The sequence below is a fragment of the Anopheles ziemanni genome, chromosome 2, assembly GCF_943734765.1.
Source record: "Anopheles ziemanni chromosome 2, idAnoZiCoDA_A2_x.2, whole genome shotgun sequence".
In the NCBI taxonomy this organism is placed as follows: Eukaryota; Metazoa; Arthropoda; class Insecta; order Diptera; family Culicidae; genus Anopheles; species Anopheles ziemanni.
In genome coordinates, this window is record NC_080705.1 from 69,711,155 (window position 1) to 69,735,982 (window position 24,828).

The 24,828-nt window shown below is 41.9% G+C and overlaps 3 protein-coding genes across 3 annotated transcripts; 1 reads left to right on the forward strand and 2 right to left on the reverse strand.

Annotated features, from left to right (window-relative positions):
* Nucleotides 1-4,203: 4,203 nt before the first annotated feature.
* LOC131294204 (WD repeat-containing protein on Y chromosome) lies at nt 4,204-4,563 on the forward strand. Its single transcript, XM_058322250.1, has 2 exons — nt 4,204-4,371; nt 4,447-4,563. Exons 1-2 carry the CDS (start codon nt 4,204-4,206, stop codon nt 4,561-4,563), a joined length of 285 nt encoding a protein of 94 aa, XP_058178233.1.
* Nucleotides 4,564-5,270: 707 nt separating this feature from the next.
* Nucleotides 5,271-11,628, reverse strand: LOC131294205 (slit homolog 1 protein-like). The gene is made up of 3 exons (XM_058322251.1): nt 10,570-11,628; nt 5,352-6,841; nt 5,271-5,304 (listed from the first exon to the last, which is right to left on the reverse strand). Exons 1-3 carry the CDS (start codon nt 11,626-11,628, stop codon nt 5,271-5,273), a joined length of 2,583 nt encoding a protein of 860 aa, XP_058178234.1.
* Nucleotides 11,629-13,442: 1,814 nt separating this feature from the next.
* Nucleotides 13,443-18,071, reverse strand: LOC131294207 (uncharacterized). Its single transcript, XM_058322252.1, has 3 exons — nt 18,046-18,071; nt 16,513-17,942; nt 13,443-14,695 (listed from the first exon to the last, which is right to left on the reverse strand). The coding sequence occupies exons 1-3, from the start codon at nt 18,069-18,071 to the stop codon at nt 13,443-13,445; spliced, it is 2,709 nt and encodes a 902-aa protein (XP_058178235.1).
* Between the last annotated feature and the right edge of the window lie 6,757 nt (nt 18,072-24,828).

The window sequence follows — 24,828 nt, forward strand, 5'->3', positions numbered from 1 at the left end:
TCAAATTCGAATTCGGAACTTTGGCTTTAGTGAGGGTGGGGGAAAAGGAAGACAAACGGGGTGGCCACAATGCGACATATTGACGCGCTCGGCACATGAGCAAATAAAACTTTTCTAATAAACAAGCTGTTGAGCCCTCTCTTCGACGTTGAGACGGTCGAGCGTCAGCGGGTCGGAATGAGCAATTTCGTGCATTGTACTGGCACAACTTTCCAAGGGATCACGTTTGCCTCCCAAACACACACAAACACATTTATTTGGACGAAACCCACGGGTGTTTCTGATACATGATTGTTTTGATATGTTTCGTCTTTTAAGAAGCCACGAAGGAGCAGCTTTTCTGATCATTCAAGAGTATCCTTAGAGGCAAAAAAAATAGAACGAATCGAATCTCCAAAACTGTACTCTTTACCGATAATAAACGTCTTCAAGGGCCATTGGTTCCCTTCGTCTCCGGTTGAAAAGCCAAAACGTCCGGAATACGGTTGGTTCCGTTTCGCATCTTAAGACTTGTTTCGTGCTTTCAATCCGTTTATCACCCGAACCAGGCGGAATTTATTTCGCGTGATCGTGTGAGAAGCTGCGCATTGCATGAGACTTTTCTATAAGTCGCTTGCCGAAGATTCGTTCCGTAAAATGAACCACATTCCTGACCCTCCCTCCTACTCACGCCCCCTCACCCCAACAGCCCCTTCGGTCGACCGGAAGCATGCACTTTGGGAAAGTGGGAAAGTGTTCGCTTTCGATAGTTTTAAATTTCACTGCCTCTAAGTGACAGGACTTTGAGTTTTCCATTCCTTCGAATGGGGATTGAATTTTTTTCTTCGTCCTCGCTCCTTCTCCCCTCTCTCTCTTTCTCTCTTCTCTCCGTACTATCCGTACTTGCAATATCGCGCGCATCCAATATCAAACGCAAACGCAATCTTATCATCCGCCTAACTATCTTGGCAAATACCGAAAATCCAATAAATGTTCAATAAATACCTTCACATCATCGAGAATCCGACTGGGTGGCGCGAAAAATGTTTCCACCGACGGGAAAGAGAGTGGTGAAACCGAACGAACTGGCAGCTGCCAGAGACAGTTGGTTCCCCTGCTGCCTCCGGTCGTTGTTCTTCCCCTTGCAACGGGAACCCGCGTGCACTCGGAAAAGTTCCGCCTGACGGGTCGGTATGTTGGGATGATGGCACCGTCGAACAGTGGCCGACGGGACATTCCGGTCCACGCGCGACTTTCCCAAAAACCGGGGAAGAAGCCGGCTCCGGCTGTCAAAGCCCGCAGCGTAAGTTTTGCATCGCGAACGGCAAGTTATTGGGTGGTTTTCCGGGATGCGGGTTGCTTGTGGGATGAATCCCGGTGAAGACAAGTCGAAGTGACACGGTGACACAAGTGGAATCGGTGTAAACGGAGGTATTTTTGTTTAATATTTAGTTCTTGGATGAGGCGGATGAAACTTTAGTTTTAATTGAATTTACATCAATTTGATTGACCGTACATTGATGTTTTCATGTGTCGTTAAATGATTCACTTTTGGAACCAATTATATCGTTGTTTATCTGCCAACTTTAAGTAAAAAGTTTGCACTTCGGATGGAACATTGAAAAAACTGTTAAGCAATTTTTTTAACACATCAGTTTCACTCATGCGTTTCACATGTCCGGCCTTCCTCATACATACTTTCATATTATTTTAAGGGAGGGAAAATTGGAAGGGCCAATTTGTTGTAATGTAGTAAAATTAATTGGCTTTTTGTCTGTTCTAGCAACATTGTTATCTCGCCATACTACAAAATACCTATTCATAAAGGTTATGTATTGCACAAAACTTCATATCTCAATTATTTTGCACAGTTTGTATCCTTACTTTTACATCAGATTCTTCCTTTAAAGCAATCTCACACCTCTTTTGGCAAATATTCTAAAATTATACACACACCTTCATATTCTGTTTCTTCCAACGTTCGTATTATTATCTAATAAAGAATATACATCCTATGAAACAACTTGTTTTTTTCCATCCTGCTTTGGATTTAAAAACTTTTCTTATAACTGACTTTATTTTCTAAAAAAAAAAACTTCAAAGTGCATTGGCACAACATTCGTCTAGCAAAAGGGCATCGAACATTCCCGGCTTCTGACTAATGGCAAATACTGTGTGCGCTCAAACTCTCTTTTTTGTTGACCGTAAATTAAGTTAAAGAATTTTTCCTGCTCATCCTTTACTGGCTGTGAGAAGAAGTTCTTCGGTAAAATAGGAAAAGCAAAGATCGACATCGCTCCATCTTAGCCCTATCCCTTTGCATCGATGAGCGACAGCGCCGAGGAGCAGCGGCCTTGGTTAGTGTTCTGAAAAAGCATTAAAAACAGAGCAAATTAAGTACTCTTCAACGGCAAAGTGCATGCTAACGTATGCACTTCGATTCGGCCGATGCTACGCTGGTGATTTCGAATGCACCGCTAACTTCCGAAGATGCTTCAGAAGAGTTGCAGGAAACTTGGCCAACGTCGATTGATTCGATTTGCGAATGGCTGTTCGGCAAAGGAGACTTTCGGGAGGGACACAATTTAGGCAATGGGAAAGTGTGCACTAGAGGAGATTTTTGTCAATTTCCTTTGATTTGATTTCCGTCCCTGAATCCAGCGGAAGAGCTTTTCCATTTAAATGAAAGCGAAAAGACTTGATGTTGTTCGATTGAATACCGAAGTCACATTCTATCGTTCATTTTTATTTTAAGGAAGTGTTTTGCGTATCATGCTGATGGAAGCTGGACGCAAAACACCTATACAGATCACCTCATGATGTGGAAAGCGGAAAAGAAAGCATCTTCGGCACGACAAAATTTTCTTTTATCGAGACTAAGCAGTTCATCGTGTCCCTGCGCGCCGTCCATCGGTACGAATAATTAATGGCGGGCGCTGGAGTTGTGAAAAATTAATAATTAAGGCTCGTTTATCACAGAACAGGAGGAACCCCGGGCTGCTGCCTGGTCCGCTGGGACGACGTTATCCTCTCCAGCAATCTCCTCGAGCGGCCACAAGAAAAAGGCCAGCTGGTAAGGGTCATCGTGAGGACTTGGTTTTTTCCTCTCGATCGTGACCTGACCCCAAGCTTCGTTTTCGGTCGAAATGGAGCAAATAATTTATCCACGACGTTCACGTTAGTCCATAATTTCCAGTGTCTGTGGGGATTAGAGCCAACGAACCGGGCGTAGGGACGCGCATCCGCGTTTGAGTGATTTATGTTACTGCTCTGCGTACCGTCGAGGTGGAAAAGCGTGATTGAAGTGCTAATAACGGCACTAGAACTTTCGGCAAAACGACAAACCGAACGGCAAGCGCAATGAACCCCGAATGTGTTGCGTGAGTTGGCAAGTTTGAAGTGATTTTTATGAACGTATTATTTGTTCATCAAGCATTATGCATTTTTAGAACAGGAAGTACTTGAACATAAGAGATAGTTAAGGGTGTAAATACCTAACGTTGTGATAGAATCCTAAAGTCACGGTTCATCTTCATAGTTATTTTGGATATTGAAATCATCATGATCCAAACCCAACGTCTCTGCTTCTATTTTGACTGATAATTTGTGCTCCCTTATTTTAAGAAAAGTAGTTTGGAATTTATTTACATGCTTAATTTGAAAAAGCGTCTTATTTTACGCTCATCAAAGATTTTTCAGGTTAATCTTTCAAATTTCAGAATTATGTTCGATTTATGACTATGAATTTTGTGACGGCTGAATATCGACTACTTTCATAATTCGGTCAAGTAAAACTCAGATAAGTTATTTCAATATGGACTTTGCACTGTAGACGGTTTTTAATGATTCAAGCATTATTTAATTTTTTCTATGCTTTCGAAATGTGCTTCAGTGTGTCTGCTTTTCTTTTCTTCCTTGAAATTCATAAATATTTGTTGCATGCTTGGCTAATGTTGTTCATATGCTGGAGAAGAAACAAAAGAACACAAATAAACATGTTTCCTTAACAACCAACAGTGTCTCCTACGTCGGAATTTCTTACCGAAACTGTCGAATGTTGCACGCAACCTGTGGGAGAATTTGTCATCGAGTTTTCAACGTTGTAACAGGTTACCCTGGTTGCCGTTTGCTTGTCACGTTGCTAGGTTATCAACAAATCTTTCCACAAAAGCTTTCCGCGACCTTCGCTTCGTAACATCGCGCCCATCAGTCGAACAGGAGATTATGTCGGCGGACGACGTACGCAAAGCAAGAAGCGTCAAGCTGAAGTATCTGGCCACGCTGCACCAGATCGGGCGTCCGCTGGAGGAGCCGATTGTGGGCCGTCACTTTCGGCTTCCGGAGCGGGCGCGGCCCGCCGTGCACCCAGTGTTCGATATGTCGCTGTTGTATGTAAGTCAGTGGCCAAGCCTTTCCGGTAGGAGTTGTAAGAACGGTAGTTAAGTTTTAAAAAATTCAATCCCTTAGATTCCGATCTACTGCCACCTGGTGCTGCATCCACCCGAGGAAATCGTACGTCCTTGCACGCCGGAGTTGATAACCAGGGCGCGCATAGAGAAAGCGGTGGAAAATTGGATGGACTGAGTAGGTGCGATCATACCATTACATTAAAGGCGTGAGAAAAGGCAGAAAATAAAACAAGATCTTACACGCAATGTATCACTAACCATCTTGGCGTAAGGTTCTATCTGCTTCCATTGGAGGATCAAAATACCCGTAATATGAAAAAAATACCCCATTTTGTAATGTAAAGTAATTAAAATAATCAACAAATGGTTGTAATTCAAGTGTTTTTAACGAATTATACACAGTTAAAGTGCAAATATCCATATGGAATGAAAAGCCGAACGTCGACGTTTTGACGAGCAAGGTAAACAAAATATGCTATAGGATGGGACTGATATGCGAGTGCTTTTGCTTGCGCCTCCGCAAGTACCCGCATATCGTGTCCCGTATAGTTTATTTTCACCATTTTAATATTTTATTTAAAATGTCTTTCTCAGCGAAATGCTTATGTTTCAATACAATAGTCGTGATCAACCAATCATGGATTTTGTATCAATAATAACAGCAAAACATTATCTAATGTAAAAATGTTCAATCGTTATTTTCTCAATATGGTGGTTTTGCGAGTATGGGCAGCAATGAATACACTTCATTTCACGGTCAGCTAGTTCGATGCTGGCTCATTGGCGATCAGAATCATACTATTTTACTGTACGCCTGGCATTTGGATTTCTATTGATATCTCTTTCCAGTCTTTTAATAGCCTTGAAACAACCGCTTTTTGCTTAGTAAGCAGTACTGTCTGAGATATCTTCATTTCTAAATTTAGTTGCGAGAATTCATTATTATTCTTCAGCCAATTATACTTGGCTTTGGCCTCGGCGTATCGGAATAACGTTTCTTTCGTTTTAATTCCGTCCCGTTGCTCCAAGTGGTCCAAAACATTTCGTAATGTATCCGATGGCAGTCCTGTCTTCGGAACGCGATATATGCGTGTAAGTGCATCAATTTTATTTATATTGCTGCGCACATAACTTTCCGCTTCCGTAACGTCTCTTTCAAGGCGCTGAACCTCGGTTTTTAATTGTTGTACTTCCCTCGCAAGATCCGACGATGGCAGAGCTCCGGTTTGAGAGACTATGCTGGAAACGTTTGGAACTGAATCGGTCAGTGAGCCTACATTGCATCCACCGCTGGCTCGAATCACCTTTTCGTAGCTGGAAATTTCGGCGATTTTTTTAATCAGCCGATCATGGTAGGCTATTTCCACCCGTGTACAGCACAATCCTTGTGGTAGCCTCTCATGGCTGCAGTGAGCCTCAGAACTATAGTCAACGGCAACTGAAGGCGGAAGCATAGCCAAGAACTCTTCCATTTTCGCACAGTCCCAATCGTTCTCGGACAATGTGAGCTTTTCCAAATTAGACCATGCGACAAATTGACCATGCTTTTTTTCATGCTTCAGCGCCACTATCGAGTTATGATGGATGTAAAGCTCGTGCAGTATTTTAAACTGCTTGTAATTGCTTTCCACGAAGATCAACTCATTGTGTGATAGATCAAGAATTTGTAGCGATGTCATGATATCAGCATCTTTAATTACGAACGTGAACAGGCGATTGTTATTCAGCTTCAGTTTAGTTAATTTTTGCAGCTGCTTGAAATCATCCGACGTGATGTCCTCAATCTCGTTGTGCGAGAGATCAAGAGTTACAAGTTTCTTAAACGACTTCAACCAGGCAGTTGTGCTAAGGTTATTGTGTGAAAGCGCAAGATCTTTTAATGTATTGCCTTTTTTTTCAATAACTTCTTTGATTTCATTGTGCGATGCGTCCAAATATTCAACGAACGAAGGAAGCTCGAGCTTCTCAAGCTTATTGTGGCTAACATCTGCCTCAAACAGGTTCCGTATGCGTGACAAATCAAAGTGATAGAGCTGGTTGTTGGTCACATTAACGATTTCCAGTTGGATATTATAAAGAAAGCTGTTATCGTCTATACGTTGAAGATTATTGCTTGCCAGTGAAAGTGCTATTAAGTTCTTTGCGTTCTTGAACAATTCATTTGGTATGCTAGAGAGTTTGTTACCATCCATGGCAAAGACTTCGAGTGTTATCAAGTTATCGAACACTCCGTGGTCAAGCGATGCGATGTTGTTGTAGCTGAGGTGAAGGCTCCTGATATACCGTCCATTAGCCAACGCGTTATGTTCGATCCTTTCTATTTGAAGAAACTCCAGATTAAGTAGCTCAACGTGCGAAAACGTGTCCACTAACATTTTTGGCAATGTTCTGATACTGGAGCTCGCAAACTTTAGTTTTGTTTGATTATTCCACAGAGGATTATTGCTGCCGAACTGTTGGTTGTGGTCACTCCCGTTAATGAAAACATTTTTTAAAATGCAATCGTATTCGTCATTGCTTTCCATACACGTATGTCGGGGTATGTTGCGCCATCTTCCTCGCGATTCGCGATCTCCTGAATCTCCTTCAAAGCCGTCAGCTAATGTATCAGTTGAGCCAGAATGTCCTGTGCCCGATGCACCATATCTGTAATCATCCGCATTACTGTACTGGATCAATCCACTTGTAAAGAAAAAACTTCACAAACGACGATAAATTAGTTTCCACTGCACTACACTCCTACTACTGGCTTCATTTTTACCTCAACACCAAAATCCCACGCCAATCCATCGCTCGATGCAGAACCGTCTTCAACAGGTTACTATTTGAAACTGAACCCACAGAAGCTGAGACGAAGCTCTAGTGATATGCTTGGTCAGGGAATTTCTGGGCTGATAAGCAGAAAGTATATACAAATCAAAATCCCCTCATCAAATACTAACACCAAGCCATAAACAATGCAAACGCCATACGGCTTAAACAAGGATGTTTAAAATAATTGTCAAAGCAAGGTCTTTGAAAATTTTATCATGTTCCTAGCTGGTTGTTTGCGAAAGTGTAGTATTTGTAGTCAAAGCATGTTCGATTGAAGAGTCTTCAAAAAAAAAAAAAAAAAAATACAGTTCAATAACTAGAAACCCTATCGAAGCCCAATGAAAAAGTACGAATCATTTGAAACGGCGGAAGCGTCGGGATTTTCTGACATGTACAGAACGCTCGTTTCATTGACAAGTACCTTTTTGGCAATGATCAGTTACGTACTCTCCCTGTTATGGATTGAAACATACTGATTTCGCAGATGACATTACTGTTACTTCTATTTTGCTGGTGATGTGAAAGAAAGTATGATTTACAAAGAATGTTGTTGGAGCTTTTAGTTCATCTGTAAAAACCCTGTATCTTCTTCTGTTTTCACATGTTTTCCAACCGAGCGAGCTCTGGATTGCGTACTGGTTGCTTTGTGCATCTTAGCAATATTTTTGTTTTGTGTGTGACTTTTCTTTATACGAATTTGTGGGTAAAAGAGTAAATGAGGTCCCGGCCTTTGTTTTTTGGGTAATCACATATACAAAACCAATGGCCGTCGTAATGGCAGTACTATTGACCTGGTATTGTTTAAGCATTATGATAAGATTTATTCGAGTGATTAACCGTCACCCGTTGAACCGCCCAACCGGGTAGTTTTTGGAGTATTATTTTCAAATAACTTCTGATTGGATTGTCGTATCAGCATGAAACTCATTTCCTATCCTTTTGCCAAGGAATTATCGTAAATAATTAACTACTTGACATTTTTGGGAAAGTGACACAAAATATTGTAAAAACTAATAAACTTTCAGTCGCTTGATGCTATTGTAGTGTTCTGTTGCACTTCAACGGTTAACATAGCCCGTTACGGTTAACAGAGTCCGTTACTTTACCTTTTTTTCGTCGGAAATGCTGTTCCTAGTAATGCTTCTATGTGCCTGTTCGGTTTTATCTATTTTTAGGATTGAGGTTTTTCATTACTCTCACTTTTAATTAGCTTTTATCGTACCTCGAATCACACACATAGTCGAATAGAAGCGGATGAATAAACCTGTTGGTGGCGCACATTTGGAGGTTTGTGCACATTTGAACATTTGGCAAAATGTTGTGTAACATATTTTTATTTAATATTGTACAATAATTTTAAAACCTTAACATGAGGCATAATTGTTCAAATTGATGAATTCGTGTTTGCGAATGAAACAATCCTATTTGAACATTTAACATTTGTACAACATTTTGGTAAAACAAAATTTAATAAATTTCTGCAAATTTCAAGTACAGTAGATATCTGACATACGCGGTACTCGATATACGCGGATTCGGAGATACGCGGTTTTCAAAATTTGACAATAGATAGGGTTTATTACATCGATGTAAATTCCTGAGATGTACAACCACGCGAATAAATATGTAAATTACACACTTGCATGACTTACGCTTTTTATTTCGATTATGGCAATATATGTTGTTTGAATACGCTTGCATTGCATTCATATTAATGGACAAAGTAAAATTTGGAATATTCTATCATACATGTACACAAGGACTCGATGTCTTAACTCCTAGTATAAGCTATGTGTCAAGCAATATTCGAGATACGCGGATTTCTTTGGTCCCAATTATACGCGTAAGTCGGATATCGACTGTATAGAAAAATACAGAGAATGCAAACTTCTATGTAAAATGTTGGGATGACGCAGGTTTGAGTTGTAGATGTGTAGGGTGAAATATTTTTCAACCTTTGTTGTGTGTTTTTTTTTAAAGCAAAACATTATCTGGCCGTTTCGATGTCTTCTCGACGATCCCAAACGACGTCATTTACGCGTTGAGACTCTGCGCGGAAACGAAACGACGCGACTAGCCACTCATTTGCACGGGACAGCGTCGAGAAAATTGACAGGTACCGTCGTTTTCGATTTACCAATCATGATGACCTCAATTGCCTGGAGGTCACATGTCAATCAACTTCTACAGAAATGTTTTAATATCTCAACTACTTGAGGGCAGTCTCAAGATTTTGGTGGGGAGCACACCTCTCAGATCTCCTGAGGCTATAAAAAACTATAACTCTTGGCATAAGGTTGCATCTGCTTCCATTGGAGGGTCAATGCATACTTAATTTAGCTTGAGCGGCTCTTACGCTGTTGGCGCAAGACTCTGGCCAACTGGCATCGTACCAGTTACATAAATCCATGTGTTAAAGAATTAAAATGAATTTTAATTGAATCATTTAGAATTTTTGAGACCAGTTTAGTGTGGTTTTAAGTGGTAAGGATTTTTTAGTATACTATGCTATTAGATACACTTAAACGTTGATGCAATTCGGAAAACTTCGGATGATAAGACTGAAAATACTAAAGTGCACGGTTTTGCCGGGTTTAGAATAAGCAAACAACAATATTTTTCTCCATGCATTTATTCAGCGAAACATTCATTTATTGAGTAACGTGTATTTTTCATCGATTCGTAAGAAGTAATGCATACACTTCATTTCACGGTCAGCTAGTTCGATGCTGGTTCATTCGCGTTCAGAATCAGACGATCACATTACAGGGACAGGGAAGGTATCAGAACCGGCAAGTGCATAGTTTTGTTTATGCGTTATATTGGCAATCTCATTCGCAACATTCTATTTTACTGTACGCCTGGCATTTGGATTTCTATTTATCTCTTTTTCCAATTTTTTAATAGCCTTCACAACATCCGCTTTTTCCTTAGTTAGCTCGCTTGTCCGGGTTCTCTTCATTTCTAAATTGTTTTGTGACAATTCATTATTCTTCTTCATGTTTTCCGACTCATTTTCTTTGGCTCTGGCCTCGGCGTATCGGACTTCGGTTTCTTTCCTCTTGAATTCATCGCGTTGCTCCAAGTGGTCCAAAACCTTGCGTAATGTATCCGATGGCAGTACCAGTCCTGTCTTCACTACGCGATATATGCGTGTAAGTGTATCAATTTTATTTATATTGCTGGTCACATAACTTTCCGCTTCCGTAACGTCTCCTCCAATGCGCTGAACTTCGGTTTGTAATTGTTGTACTTCCCTCGCAAGATCCGAGGAAGGCAGTGCTCCGGGTTGAGTGACTATGCTGGAAACGTTTTGGACTGAATTGGTCAGTGAGCCTGCATTGCATCGACCGCTGGCTCGAATCACCTTTTCGTAGCTGGAAATTTCGGCGATTTTTTTAATCAGCCGATCATGGTAGGCCATTTCCACCCGTGTACAGCACAATCCTTGTGGTAGACTGGCATGGTTGCAGTGAGCCTCAGAACTATAGTCAACGGCAACTGAAGGCGGAAGCATAGCCAAGAACTCTTCCATTTTCGCACAGTCCCAATCGTTCTCAGACAATGTGAGCTTTTCCAACTTAGACCATGCGACAGATTGACCCTGCTTCAGAGACACTATCGAGTTATGATGGAGGTAAAGCTCGTGCAGTATTTTAAACTGCTTGTAATTGCTCTCCACGAAGATCAACTCATTGTGTGATAGATCAAGAATTTGTAGCGATGTCATGATTTCCTTATCTTTAATGTCGAACGTGAACAGGCGATTGTTATTCAGCTTCAGTTTAGTTAATTGCTTCAGCTGATGGAAATCACCCGACGTGATGTCCTCAATCCCGTTGTGCGAGAGGTCAAGAGTCACAAGTTTCGTAAACGACTTCAACCAGGCAGTTGTGCTAAGGTTATTGTGTGAAAGCATAAGATCTTTAAGATTGTTGCCTATTTTTCCAATAACTTCTTTGATTTCATTGTGCGATGCGTCCAAATATTCAACGAACGAAGGAAGCTCGAGCTTCTCAAGCTTATTGTGGCTAACATCCGCCTCAAACAGGTTCCGTATGCGTGACAAATCAAAGTGAAAGAGCTGGTTGTTGGTCACATTAACGCTTTCCAGTTGGTTATGATGAAGAAAACTGTCATCCCCTATACGTTGAAGATTATTGCTTGCCAGTGAAAGTGTTTTTAAGTTCTTTGCGTTCTTGAACAATTCATTTGGTATGCTAGCGAGTTTGTTACCATCCATGGTAAAGGCCTTGAGTGTTATCAAGTTATCGAACACTCCCTGGTCAAGCGATGCGATGTTGTTGTAGCTGAGGAAAAGCTCCTTTATGTTCCGTCCATTAGCCAACGCGTTATGTTCGATCCTTTCTATTTGAAGAAACTCCAGATTAAGCAGCTCAACGTGCGAAAACGTGTCCACTAACATTTTCGGCAATGTTCTTATACTGGAGCTCGCAAACTTTAGTTTTGTTTGATTATTCCACAAAGGATTACTGCTGCCGAAGGGTTGGTTGTGGTCACTCCCGTTAATGAAAACATTTTTTAAAATGCAATCGTAATCGTCATTGCTTTCCATACACGTATGTCGGGGTATGTTCAAAGCTCCTTCAAAGCCGTCGGCTAATGTATCAGTTGAGCCAGAATATCCTGTGCCCGATGCACCGTATCTGTAATCATCCGCATTACTGTACTGGATCAATCCACTTGTAAAGAAAAAACTTCACAAACGACGATAAATTAGTTTCCACTGCACTACACTCCTACTACTGGCTTCATTTTTACCTCAACACCCAAATTCCACGCCAATCCATCGCTCGATGCAGAACCGTCTTCAACAGGTTACTATATGAAACTGAACCCACAGAAGCTGAGACGAAGCTCTAGTGCTATTCTTGGTCAGGGAATTTCTGGGCTGATAAGCAGAAAGTATACACCGCTGGAAATCCCCTCATCAAATACTAACACCAAGACAGTCGTTTGCTTTACAGCATAAACTGGAATGTCCAATGATGGTAAATTTAAAATAATTGTCAAAGCAGGATCTTCGGGATATGTTCCTAGCAGGTTGGTTGCGAAAGTGTAGTATTTGTTATTGAAGCATGCTCGATTAAAGTGCTATAAAAAAAATCTCAGTACAATAACTAGAAACCACATCGCATTTGTTCAGAACGTGTTCGTGTGTGATTCGCACACTTTTACATTACAAAGTTGGAAGCATTTGGCCTAGACGTATCATAAAAGAAAATCTTGAAGCAAAAGATAGAAAGGTCATGCTGCCGGGATTCCCAAATCCTATGCCCCCAAATAAAGACGGTTACTGATAATGTAACAAGAGAGTTGCGATTGTGTTTGAAGCGGATTAAGACACATTTAATTTATTTATTTAAACTAGGAGTCTGAAAAAGTAGACATCTAATCTGTTTTCTTTTTACAATTAGAATATGTGTTGATTCGTAAAACTTCATATTAAGTTTCTATTTAGCGAGTTTAGTTTCTATAAGCTTGGGACGAATTGTGTAAACTTCATATTGTTTTGAATTCATACTGGTATCAACATTTTTGATTTAAATTCACTTTTTTCTGTAACAGGCAAATGATTTGATCGACAATAGGATCAGTGCTGAAATGTAACTAACATATTTAAATATTGATTAGAACGTCATTCTCGCTAGGTTTTTTTTATAGGTCTGCGACATATGGAATAAGAGAGGCCAAAATTTAACTATTTGAAATTTCTGTTTTCTATCATGCCTGACTCCATTTGAAGCTTACAAGATACACCATACCGTCAAGTTGGTGAACCGATTTTTTATTCGACGGCACCGCTCGGTTGTTGCAGATCCACAGTTTTCATAGATACGTTATAAATTAAAAGCAAATATTTTACAACCCTCTTAAATTCCAAGAACTTTTATGCATAACATTCTTTTATTATTCTATCCGGTGTGGAATTAAATATTCTAGTGGTTAGAAACCCTCATTTGTTTCACACATTCTTAACATTTCAACATTTTATGCCTTTGAATCCCTGGAGACACCAAAGATTAAACTGTTTATTTTTTTCATAGCATCAACGCTTCGTAATCACATTGGATTCAAAATAAAAATCCCACACACTGCTGTCATACACAGTAATCTACCATTACCAACACTCTATCACTAATCTCTGTTCCAGCGTAAATTAAATAAATAAAGACTAAAAACCCCGGGCGAACGGACACCGATAAACGTGTTGCTTTTCTAGCTCGTATGTTCCTCGTCTTCGTACTCTTCGATGGAGGTACTCGATGATGGCAGTTCGCTGGATGCCGCATCCTCGCGATCATCTGCCACTGGTGCGTCCCGTTGGGTAAAGTTGGCCGCCAGCTGTTCCAGCCGGTCCTGAACCTGCTGCAAGTTCCGCCGAAGAAGCTCGTTCTCGGAGCGTAGCTCACGCACGTCCTGCTCGAAGCGTGCCTCCTTGCGTATGCCCATCTCGATCAGGTACCGGAAGTCGACGACGTCCGTCACATCCGAGCAGCACACCCGATGGACGGCTCGTGCCGACGCAGGACATTCCCCGTGCCGGATGACGATGCCTCGATCTCGGAGGGTTTGCCCAAGAGTTGTCAGATGTCCACAACCCCAAGCGTTGTCATCGATGACTATGCTACGGAGCACGGGAAGTAGCGTCTGAACCTGGTCCGCCTCGAGGAAGTACAACCGGTTGCCGTGTAGCCAAAGGTGCTCCAGTTTCGGGAAAGTGCGAAACATGCGAACGTGGACGTAGGTGAGCGCATTGTTGGAGAGATCGAGCCTTCGTAGCTCGGTGAGTGGCCGCTGGAGCCCGTTGGCAATACGCGTCATTCCGATGCGCTCCAGATCCAACTTCCACAGCCGCTCCATTCGCTCGAACTGCGCAAAGTCCACGTTACCAAGGAGCGGATTGTTCTCCAGCACGAGTACCTCGAGTCCGGGTAGATTGGTTAGGTTTGCTAGCCCACGCATTCGGTTACCGTCGAGGTAGAGCTCGCGCAAACTGTTGGAGGCATTACCATCCAGCTGGACGGACGCGATCCGGTTCCCTCCGGCGTACACCTTCTCCAGCAAGCGCGTGATCCGAAGCGACTCCAGCGAGCATCGCCGTACGTACAGCTCCCGTATTTCGTCGAAGTTTTTGTACAGCGACGGTGGCACCTGGGGGAACTTGGAGTTGGCGAACGCGACCCGCTGGTAGTCGAGGCTGCTCGCCAGGAAGTCGGCCACCCTGATGTCTCCGCCAAGGTACACGTCATTGAACACACAGAAGTTGGCCGTACGCGGCTGGTACATGCTGTCGTATAGGTTGAACCGCTCGTAGTTGCAGATCACGATCTCACACGCCACCTCCAGCGCTAGCCAGGCCACCGACGCGATCAGCACCAACCCGCAAACCTCCCAGCACCGGTGACCGTGGCCCACCCTGCCTTTCGCACTCATCTTCACACTCGCGACGAGGTGCTGTTCCGTTGCGTCTGCGCGTACCGACCACGTGCATCGTACTGCTCCGGTTGGCCCTGGCGTGTGGTGCCCAAACACTTCCCAATTCCCAGGTCCTCTCGTTCCCCGGGTGGGGGATTCAAGGCCGGACCGGACGAAAGCGAAAGCAAACGCCGACGTGAAGTCGAAAGTCCCAACCGTGGGATTTTAGTCCGTCGTTTTTATTGTCGCTGGCGCAATTGGCGGAACTAGCCCCGCTTGCCACTTGATGAATCGCACACAGATTGAGATTGAGTAAGTGCCGTTTGAACCCTTGATGGGTAAGGGCACGTTTTTCGCTCATTTTTTTCAACATGTTTGCACATGATTTTTAACAAGAAATATTGAGAGTCGTTCTCGTTGTTGAAGATTATTCTTGTAATTCGAATGATTTTTTATTTTACTTCAAATTACATTTTACATCGTTTTGGAACGTTTAAATCTAACTTGATGGCACAATCTTAATAAAAAAACAAACACATTCGCTCTTAATCTATTGCAGCCGTCCAGGATAACAATTTAATTTAAATGATGTTGTTATATCATCAAAGCTATGATTAACATATGAAACATTCAGCATATGGTTGGATTGAAATTAATAGTCCATTATTTGCTTTCAATGTGCGAAAACATTAAGTTTTTTTCAGTTCCATGATTTGGGCAACATTTCACCAGTGAGGTAAACGATGTTGATATTCTAGTGAACCTACGTTTGATTGACGCTGGTCTATTTATCCAAACTTCGGGATGTGATGTCCAAAGATCAGAATTATGTTTTATTATCAAGTGTTCTAACGAGGTGTAGTAAGCTTTTCGCCCCATTATGTCTCTGAAGTCATTTGCATTTCCAATAATTAAGTTCAGCATTCGACTTACCATGTCTCTCACAGCTCTGTATCGTTTATCGCCAAAAAAAGGTCGTCTCAAATTTTCCTGATGATCATTCAGGCTATAGCTATGAGCTGCTGGATTCTTTTTACGCTTGAGATGTTTCAATACTTTTGCATTTATCCTTAGCATTTGTTTTGAAAAAAAAATCCTTTCCCTTTGGAAGATTATTCTGTTTGTTTCAAACAGGTCTTTGATTTGTTTTACGAAAAAAAGTTATCAACAATTATTGACTTAAAAAATACACTAAAACCGAAAGTAAAAATGTTAAGGGTCCATATTTACCAAAAAAAAAAAAACATAGAGAAGCGTTATGAGTTCTTTCGGAATAATTAAGCGCCCAGCCTCCAAGGGTTAACATGGAAATAGCTAGACAAAGATCACCACTGGATGCTGCGAATTGGCGACGATCACCGATCTCTGCGAGCGACGATGCTCATCAGCCATCAGCGCGTGGTTGAGCTGAGCTGGGCAGCATTTTATCTCACACGATCGAACCCCGCCGGGCCATTGCGGACGGTGGTGGTGATTCGCTACAGTTGGAGTCCACCACCGTGTTGACACTTTCACTGTCGAAAGCAAACGGTGCACGAAAAATCCATCATCACGCCATCAGGTAATCGGTCAATCACCGTACCATTACAGTTACGTTCGGCGGTCGCGTTTCGTTGGCGTTTGTTTGCCCCGCTGTTGATGGCAGTATATTTGTGGTGGGAAAGAAATTTAAAAGCTGGCCGGAGTAATGAGAGGGAAAGTGTTTTCGATTCGGAAATCGATTGGATCGACAACAATTATGTCATCAAAGCACTTAAATTATTAAAACGGCCATGTTGTATGATTCCAAAAGTGTGTAAAAGTAAGTTTATTCGTAACCAAACTATCCTACGTGCTGCCACCGATCGGTTGGCCCGTTATGACCCATCACCCGGCAGGTACTGCATCTCGAGCTCGCTGCGCAGCTCGGCGTTCTCCATGATCAGCTGCTTCATCATCTTGCGCGAGCGGTAGATTTCGCGCGTCAACCGGACGATCTTCTCGCGCAGATGGTGCTCGGCCGAGGTGCAGCAGATGAGCCGGTGCTGCTCGGGGCGTGTACAGTTGCGCGTCCCGTTCGACCACTTGACGTAGGCCCGCTCGAGCAGCGTCACCACGTGCATCAGATTGATGCAGTCCCAGTCGTTGTTGTCGCACGAGACGAGCGTCAGGTAGGGGAAGTTCTGTTCGATCTCCTCGATCTGCAGATCGATCAGCTCGTTGCCGTGCAGGTAGATGTACTCGAGCGCCGGAAACGTGTCCAGCACGGCTAGGTCGAGGAAGACGAACTTGTTGTGTGCGAGGTTGACACTTCGCAGCGATTTGGCCGGCGACGGGATACCGTTGTCGATTATCCACAGCCGGTTGTTGTTCAGCTTGATGTCCTTCAGGTTCTTCATGAACGCGAAGATGACAAAGTCGAGCGTTACCAGTTCGTTGTAGGACACGTCCAGCTCGATCAGGTTGCGAAACTTGAAGATGTTGTTGATGTTGGCGACATTGTTGCGCGAAAGGTTGAGGTGCGTCAGCTGGAAGAAGTCACCCTGGTCCATCAGGATGCGGCTGATCTGGTTCTCCTGGGCGTTCAGCGTGCGCAGGTACTTGGTGACGAACACCTCGTCCAGGTAGTTGCGCGCGATGTCGAGCGTTTCGAGCTTGTTGAGCGCCTGAAGCTGGGTCATGTTGAACGTGCTGATCATGTTGGCGCTCAGGTTGAGCTCGCGCAGCATCGGACACAGCACAAACTGATCCTCGTGGATTTCCTTGATGCGGTTATGCTGCAGCTCGAGAATCTGTAGTTCTTCGAGCCCGGAGAACAGACCCTCCGGTAGCTTCTCGATCTGGTTCTCGTCCATGTACAGCAGCCGCAGATGGCCGAGTCCATCGAACGCGTGCTCCTCCAGCTGCTTGATCGTGTTGTTGTACAGCGAGAGTATTTCGAGCTGGAGCGCACCGTTGAACACGAAGTTGTTCAGCCGGCTGATACGGTTGTCGTACAGGTGCAGCTCCTGCAGTCGTTGTGCGTTGGCAAAAGTGCCCCCGAGCAGCCGTTGGATGTGGCACCCATCGCTCGATAGGTACTGGATGGCGGGGAATGTCTCGAAGATCTTCTTCGGCAGCACCACCATCGAGGAGTCGCGGAACGCAATGCTGGTGTCGTTGAAGTTCTGCACGCCGAAGAAGATGCTGTCCGCGTCGGACTCGCTGCGGACGACCACGTCCCGGAACAGGCAGTCGTAGTAATTCGCCGTGAGCGTGCAGTTAAACTTGGCCTCCCGCCGGCTGTCCACCAGCCATGCCAGCAGGCTGAGCGTGATCAGGCTAGGGGGGAAAGCAAACAGACAACGCCATCGGTAACGATTAGACACGCGGTTCGTTGATTGTTGCACGCCAATTTCGGGGCTTTCCCGTTTGATATACTTACTAAAAATACCACCAGAGAGAGTTCATCTCGGCTACTTCGCAGCAGCGGCTGCGGCCGTCCGATCTGTCATTATGTGGTTTGACAATCCGAAGCGCGTTCAACCTTCCACTGGATCGACGCACACATACACACACGCACACAGTCGTCTCAAGGCTTGCGGGTAATCCTTATCAGTCCATGGCGCTCCGTCGATGCATCCGTAGCAGTTCTACTGGTTCTACTTGCCCGATCGAAGAACAGTTTTTAGCCATCGAATGATTGGTGGTAGTGATGGCATGAAACGGTGATAATTATACACCACAGCGGATTGCAAGCCATCGCGAGATAATACAATACTTGCACATGAGTCGAATCAGCTTCCATCACCCGGTAATTTTTTTAGTACCTTGGTGCAACCATTTTGCCAACCAAGTAGAAATGGGTCGAAAAGATGTGTTGTACTGTTACTGAATTTTTTTGTCAAATTAATTTCTTTCCAACATTACAGCGTTTAATCTCAAACTTTAATAATTTGTTTGTGCTCTTTTCGAGTGATTATCTATCAATTCGTGATTTTACTACTATTGTTATAGTAAAGGATCGTCTATTTGATTTAGTATCTCTATTGGAAATGTCAAGACATTTTAAAAGTTCGCATGTTTCGTGGGTAAAATTCGTGTTAAACATCGATTTTTTATGCTCTATTACTTTTTTTCTGTGTAAGATATGGTTAATTTTGAAATGGCTGATGAATGGGAAATGTTAGTTGATTTATTGTTTGCTCTTTTTCTACCTCCTTTTTAACGTCCTTCTTCGTTTGTAAAAAATATGCAAGACACGTCCGTTGATAGTATTATTTTTGGTTCGCGTTAATCCCAGTTTAAGTTAAGTACTTACCCTTAGTAATTATAATGGTACTGTGATACAGCAAAGGACCGGAACAACATGGACGATTTTTGTTTTTGTATTTTTGTAACAGGAACGTACGTTTATTTTCTTTTTCATTCTTAAACTTAATATGCACATAGCAGAGTTATAAGCTACAATTTCTCCTCACTGTTTTGCGCCATTGTGTGCCACTCTCATTTCCATTGCACAGGTTTTTCTTTTATTCTTCCCTCAACTGATCCTCACTTTTCCTCTACAGGTGTTTGTTTTAGTTGTTGCTCTCTTCAATCCTCTTTTCTTCTCTTCCGTTTAGTTATGTGTTTTGTTGCTGTTCTTAGAGTGTGGTTTTTGCGTTTGTTATTTGTTTCCAAAGTTCTGCACCCGATCCATATGCATATTGAGGCTGTGTTCTTTAGGGGAAAGTGCAATTTTATGCTTCCTCTGTTGCTGTTTCTTGTTTGCTTTCTCTTTATGCAGAATCGCGGTGTATTCTCCCCGAGCATCTTCCTTCCTGGTATCACCTTTTCACGAACTGATAACTGGCCTAACAATCGAATGGAACCAATACTTTGCACTTCGTATAATGGGTTTTCGTTTTTAACTTCATACGTGGTGAAGAGGTGTTAGGAGTGACCTTCGACAGGAACCTCCGCTAGCAAAGTAAACTCGTTGCATTACAGATAAGGGGTAGTGGTTTGAGCGTAGCAAAAACGATTCATGAGCCGATTGGAGCAACGAAAAGCTACAGACGTCTGGGGGGAATGAATGATCAGTGTTTTATTCGTTTTGCTGCTTGGATAGGTGAGCATGGAAGCGGGAGTTTATCTCAACGAAAACACACACAAAAAAAAAACACATTCCTCAGCAACATAACCACTATCAACACATTGATCTAAGGTTGGCTTTCCTTCTTCCTTTTCTAAATATTTATATAACCTCATGCCTTAGGCTTCATTTTGTTGCGCTTCGCGAAGCGTTTCTTGCAGTAGCACAAATTTTTCCTTCTATTTGCAAAACTTTTACACACTCCAAATATTGCCAGGCCATTGCACATGGAAGCCTTTACCGTGCCACCGTTTGAAGCGTCTTTCGAACCGCGGTTTCATCATTCACTCGCTCACTATCAGTACATCCCATACATATCCTTGCATACATGGACATCCTTCCTCGCAAACCGTGTTTTTTTTCTATACACTCAAGCTTCGTTTACCACGAGCCACCCATCATCCGGCCCTTCTTGCCCACCCGAAAGACTCGATATTTGTTTTTATTACGTTTTCTACATGCACTGAACAACGAGAAAAGGATATCGAAAAAGCTTGACAAGCATTTGGGGGAAACAATGGGGGTTTTAATGGGATGCACTACACCTTCCTTCTCCGGTAGGCTTACGGTTTTTTACTCGCCCTCGATGTCCTGCCGAAAGTAGCGTAGGTTATCTTCCAATGTTGCCGTTTTTGTTACTGTTTTGATTTTGATAACCGTTCCGGTCGTCGGTTTCGTTTTTGTCCTCGTCAGACAAGAAGAAAATCGGTCAAACGCCCCGGTAATTCGAACGTACGATAATCGATAACATTTTATAATAATGATTAAAAGCCTTAAAGATAAGAATAATTTAAACACTTTTTCGTTTTTAAAGATAACCTTAATCTGCATTAACGGATACATTAATTCCAATAGAGACAAAATGGCGCGTTTCTTTTTTTACTTTTTTTTTCCTGGTGACCGCAGGTGCGTGAGGGTTGTGTTCTTCTCGCTCCATCTCTCTCTCTCTCTTCGTCTCTTTGTTCCGTGATGTGCGTGCGAAAATAATTTTGAACAATCCTAGCCACTGGCGGGGGTGGATTTTTAAATGTTTTTGGAAATGTGTAAGAAACGTGAAGAAACATTAAGATGATTTTTGTCGAAATAAATTTCTAAAATTTCTACACTTTTCGTCGGTGAGTTCTTACATTGCACGGAGTACCGCGTTTGATGTGAGCCATGAACCAGTATCACATACATGCACGCACACACAAACACATGATCATGCAAAACGATCAAAGACATGTGAATATATACGATGTTGAAAAACGGAGACCAAAGACATAGCAAGGGAGGAGAGGGTGGACTGCAAAGGAATGTCAAGGGTGTGGAAACACGGGTTTTTGGGGTAAACATTTACTAACACGTTTGTCTTAAATTTACTAAACCTTCGCGCCACGGCACGATCTTTTTACCCTCGACGGGGTGAAATACAATACAATGTTCTAAGGTGTTTTCTCCTGGTCAAATGGTAATATAGCATTTAAATATTCAAAAACACATGGCAACTGATGTAACGAACCAACTGAAGTACTTATGGTGTACCGTTCCTATACCGTTCAACTTTACAACCACTCTTTGCGGCGACTTCGCCCGGCGAGCCCCGGGCCCCTTATCTTACACACAATTATATAACAAGCGTGGCTAACGTCGGTTGCCAACGGGTTTGGGAAAGCTAACGGAAATGCTTGCGTGTGCTGACATTTTTTTTGAGAACGGTTTTTGCGAATAGGCGTATTGGGGTTTACGGGAAGAGTGCTGATCTGCAACTTTACTTCCACCGAGCTGGCTGAGATGATCTAGAAAATTGGTAAATTATGCTTCCCCGCTCAATCGCTTCTCCGTTCCACGCAGTCCCGTTTTTCACTTTTGCTAGCACTTCGTTTTCTCTGCTGCTCCCATTGCCGCAAATATACTAGCTTAAAGAAGCGTTCCGCGCAACCGAGTGACATCAGACATCTTTGCATGTTTTTGGTAAACTGGTAAGTTTTTCTTTGTTTTGCAGTGTTTTTCCTTCCGTTTGCTTTTTACGCTACTATCAACTATAGACAAAATTACAATTATAAACTTTCATAAAAAATAGCTTCCATCATTTTCTTTCCTACTCTCCCCTGCTCTCGTCTTCTCAGTTTTTTTCTTCTTTCACCTTCTCCATTGCCCTCGATGCGATACTGTGAATGCCACCCACCGGATTCGAGTACTGATGAGTTTGATAATATTTCATGCATTTTCTACGTTGCATAAATGCTCTGTCTCTGTTTCTTTCTTTCTATTTGTCTCATTTCTACCATTTGATTTTTTGCATTACGTCCTTGCTTTACTTTCCTTTGCATTTTTTACACACACACACACTCACACACACACACACACACGTAAATACACACGCTTGTACATTTGCTCAATGCCAGAGGGAATGTTTTTTTTTTCTAAATTTTTGCTGCTACCTTTACACATTTCTACTCCGCTACTCTTACTTACGACTTGCGCTTTCGCTTGCGTTTCACACTATCAACCTCTCGTACTGGTTTTTTTTTATCAGATTTTGCAAACTACTTGAAAATATCACTTATTTACTTACGGTTACTTATTTGCTTTAGCTACACCGCCGTAATGTTTCTTCGCTTTCACTTCCTACCCCGGTTTGTTTTGCTTTCTTTTTCGGGTTTACTTTTATTTGCCACCATGTTTGAACTATTTACATTTTGCAGCGTTTTCTTTTACGTTTTTTTTCTCCTTCAGTAGGTTTCCAAAACATTCCGTACTTCGTATGAAATTTGTTTTGTATGGTTTGGTTGCATTCGAAAACGCAAAGTTTTGGGAGGCAAAACATTCACTATAATTGCAGTGAAAATCAAAACTCTAAGCAAAGTTAGCCCATCGATACATAGTCAAGCTTCGGGGAATCAAGAACAGCCAGCTTTCAAATAGTACATTCAACCAAAGGATTCATGTATCGCGGGTTCCATTATGTTTGCCAGTTTATGCTAATTTTTTAACAAAACTGCCTTAACCTTGTTAGTCTGTAGGAAATGAAATAGCGCTAGTGATTGCATCGATATGACAAATGTTGTTAGTGGACATTATTGAAGCCAAACATTGAGCGATGAAAAACACAAAAACTTGGATGAACAAATAAGAAATCTTATTCAAATACATTGTAAAAAAGTACTTCTTCAGGTAGTAAGCTGTAATGAGTCAACATCAACTCAATTCGTTCGAAAACACCACAAACAAGAGTATTGAAAATCCACCATAGGAAATATAGAAAAATAGCTGCGAGAAGCAGTCGGAAAAGAGTGGAATATTTACTTAGTGTCAAAAACAAGCTTTACGAAACTGTGCATAATAATTTTTTTCACTTCTTTTGTCAACAAATGAGCAATTGTTTTCGTTTGTTGTCCTGATTCTTAGTACGATTCGTGGTGCACGTACGTTTCATCTACCGTTTTGTGATGTGTAACTTATTTGCTTTATTCATATCAAATTCGTCACTTTAACCTACTGTATAATGTTTCCAAATGTACACAAACACACAATGCACACAAACATACATACACACACAAACACACACACACATCCAGAGTCGCGTCGGAACGGTCGACATGCTGGTGTGTGGTACTACAAATATTTATCTTCCTGTTTGTGTTTCCGGTGGTCGAACGTTGCACCGAACGATCGCAACTCGTGCCTACAGCATCAAATTTGTTTCAGTTGTTCTGTTTTGTATGCTTCTCTGTATAAAATTCGTTTTTATCCCTTTCAGTTGTTATTGTATTTGCTTATCGTTCTCACCGTTGCGTTACTGTACTAGTTTGTGTTATTCACTTAAGAGCTGTAATGTACAATCGTATTTCATTTCCTGTTTGCAAAACTTTCAAACTCTCCTTCTTCGCCCAGAGTTTTTCCCTCGTCTCTGGCGGTGCATTGCTGTAGATACTCACTTGTTTTTTTTTTTTACTTCACAAAAGCACGTATCATGCATCACTCATATTGGCGCGAATTCTACATATACACTTCTGGTTGTACAAAAAATATGTTTGAAATTTTTGCCTTACGCTGTGTGCGCTTTTGGATTGATTTGGTGGTTTTGGAGCTTTGAGCCTCACCTAGTGCTTCATTAGGTAATTTCCGTCACGGTCATTTTGTTTACTGATCATTCGATGTACGTTTGGTTTACGAAAAGAAGCCCGAAACTGAACGGAGGCTTTTAAGCCTGGAATCAATTTCGATGTTCATGTCCCAAAAACGGAATAAAGCTAAGCTTTTCAAACAAAATATTTAACAAATCGATCGTTTTGTGCAAAAGAGCATCATATGAGCGCTAGTGCTAGGCTAGAAAAATAATCAAAATCAATCCCTAACATCCCTGGTATTTTTCTCTCTATTGCATTGATTTTGTTATACAAAAGTCAATACCGTAAGCTTTATGTAACTTTTTGTGTGCCGTGCCAAGTATTTGTTTGTGTGGGTAAGAGTTGACCTTGTTTGTGCTCTTTTTTGTTTCTGTTTACCTCTGTTGTCGGAGAAAAAAATGCTTTTAAAAAATATATATATATATATTTTATCCATGTATGTATATATTTAATCTTATCTCAACTACACTTCTGCCATGGGTTTGCCTTTGTATTTTGTTTATACGGAAATTTATGTTGCCTTTTTGTTCTACTGTTCGTGGTTAATTTTCGTGGTTGTGTTTTGAATTATTTTTAAAACATTGATCCGACCACCTTTCGGTATCGATACAAATATTATCGTCCGTGTGATGTCGTGTTAGTTCAGATACAATTGAGTGTGCTCAGAATTGAATGCTACATTTTAAGGTAGAATATATAGAAATAGATAACAGTAAAGTAATAAAACGAAATAAAGTAAAATACAAAAAATATATTGTCTTACCAGTAAAATTGCTAACAAAACTCAAATACTTGCAAATGGGTGAATGTCTGTTGTTCGTGCCCGCGTCAATATTTCCCCTAACATTCGGCCTCTACCACACAGCTACGTTTTAATGGTTTGTTTTACTTTCGTTTGTTTTAAAATACACTTTAAAAATTTATCCAGTCTTTGGTTAATACTATTTTTGACACATTTTTTCACTATTTTGACGTTTTA

Excerpts from the sequence above, each read along its gene's own strand:
- LOC131294204 (XM_058322250.1), top strand. The coding sequence starts at position 4,204 with ATGTCGGCGGACGACGTACGCAAAGCAAGAAGCGTCAAGCTGAAGTAT. Across the intron at positions 4,372-4,446 it reads TCGATATGTCGCTGTTGTAT|ATTCCGATCTACTGCCACCT; the intron begins GTAAGTCAGTGG and ends TCAATCCCTTAG.
- LOC131294205 (XM_058322251.1), bottom strand. The coding sequence starts at position 11,628 with ATGTTAGTGGACACGTTTTCGCACGTTGAGCTGCTTAATCTGGAGTTT. Across the intron at positions 6,842-10,569 it reads AAATTTCCAGCTACGAAAAG|TTCGGCAGCAATAATCCTCT; the intron begins GTGATTCGAGCC and ends CACAACCAACAG. Across the intron at positions 5,305-5,351 it reads TACGCCGAGGCCAAAGCCAA|AAATGAAGATATCTCAGACA; the intron begins GTATAATTGGCT and ends AACTAAATTTAG.
- LOC131294207 (XM_058322252.1), bottom strand. The coding sequence starts at position 18,071 with ATGAACTCTCTCTGGTGGTATTTTTA. Across the intron at positions 17,943-18,045 it reads TCTCTCTGGTGGTATTTTTA|CCTGATCACGCTCAGCCTGC; the intron begins GTAAGTATATCA and ends TTTCCCCCCTAG. Across the intron at positions 14,696-16,512 it reads CGAGATGCAGTACCTGCCGG|ACGCAACGGAACAGCACCTC; the intron begins GTGATGGGTCAT and ends CGGTACGCGCAG.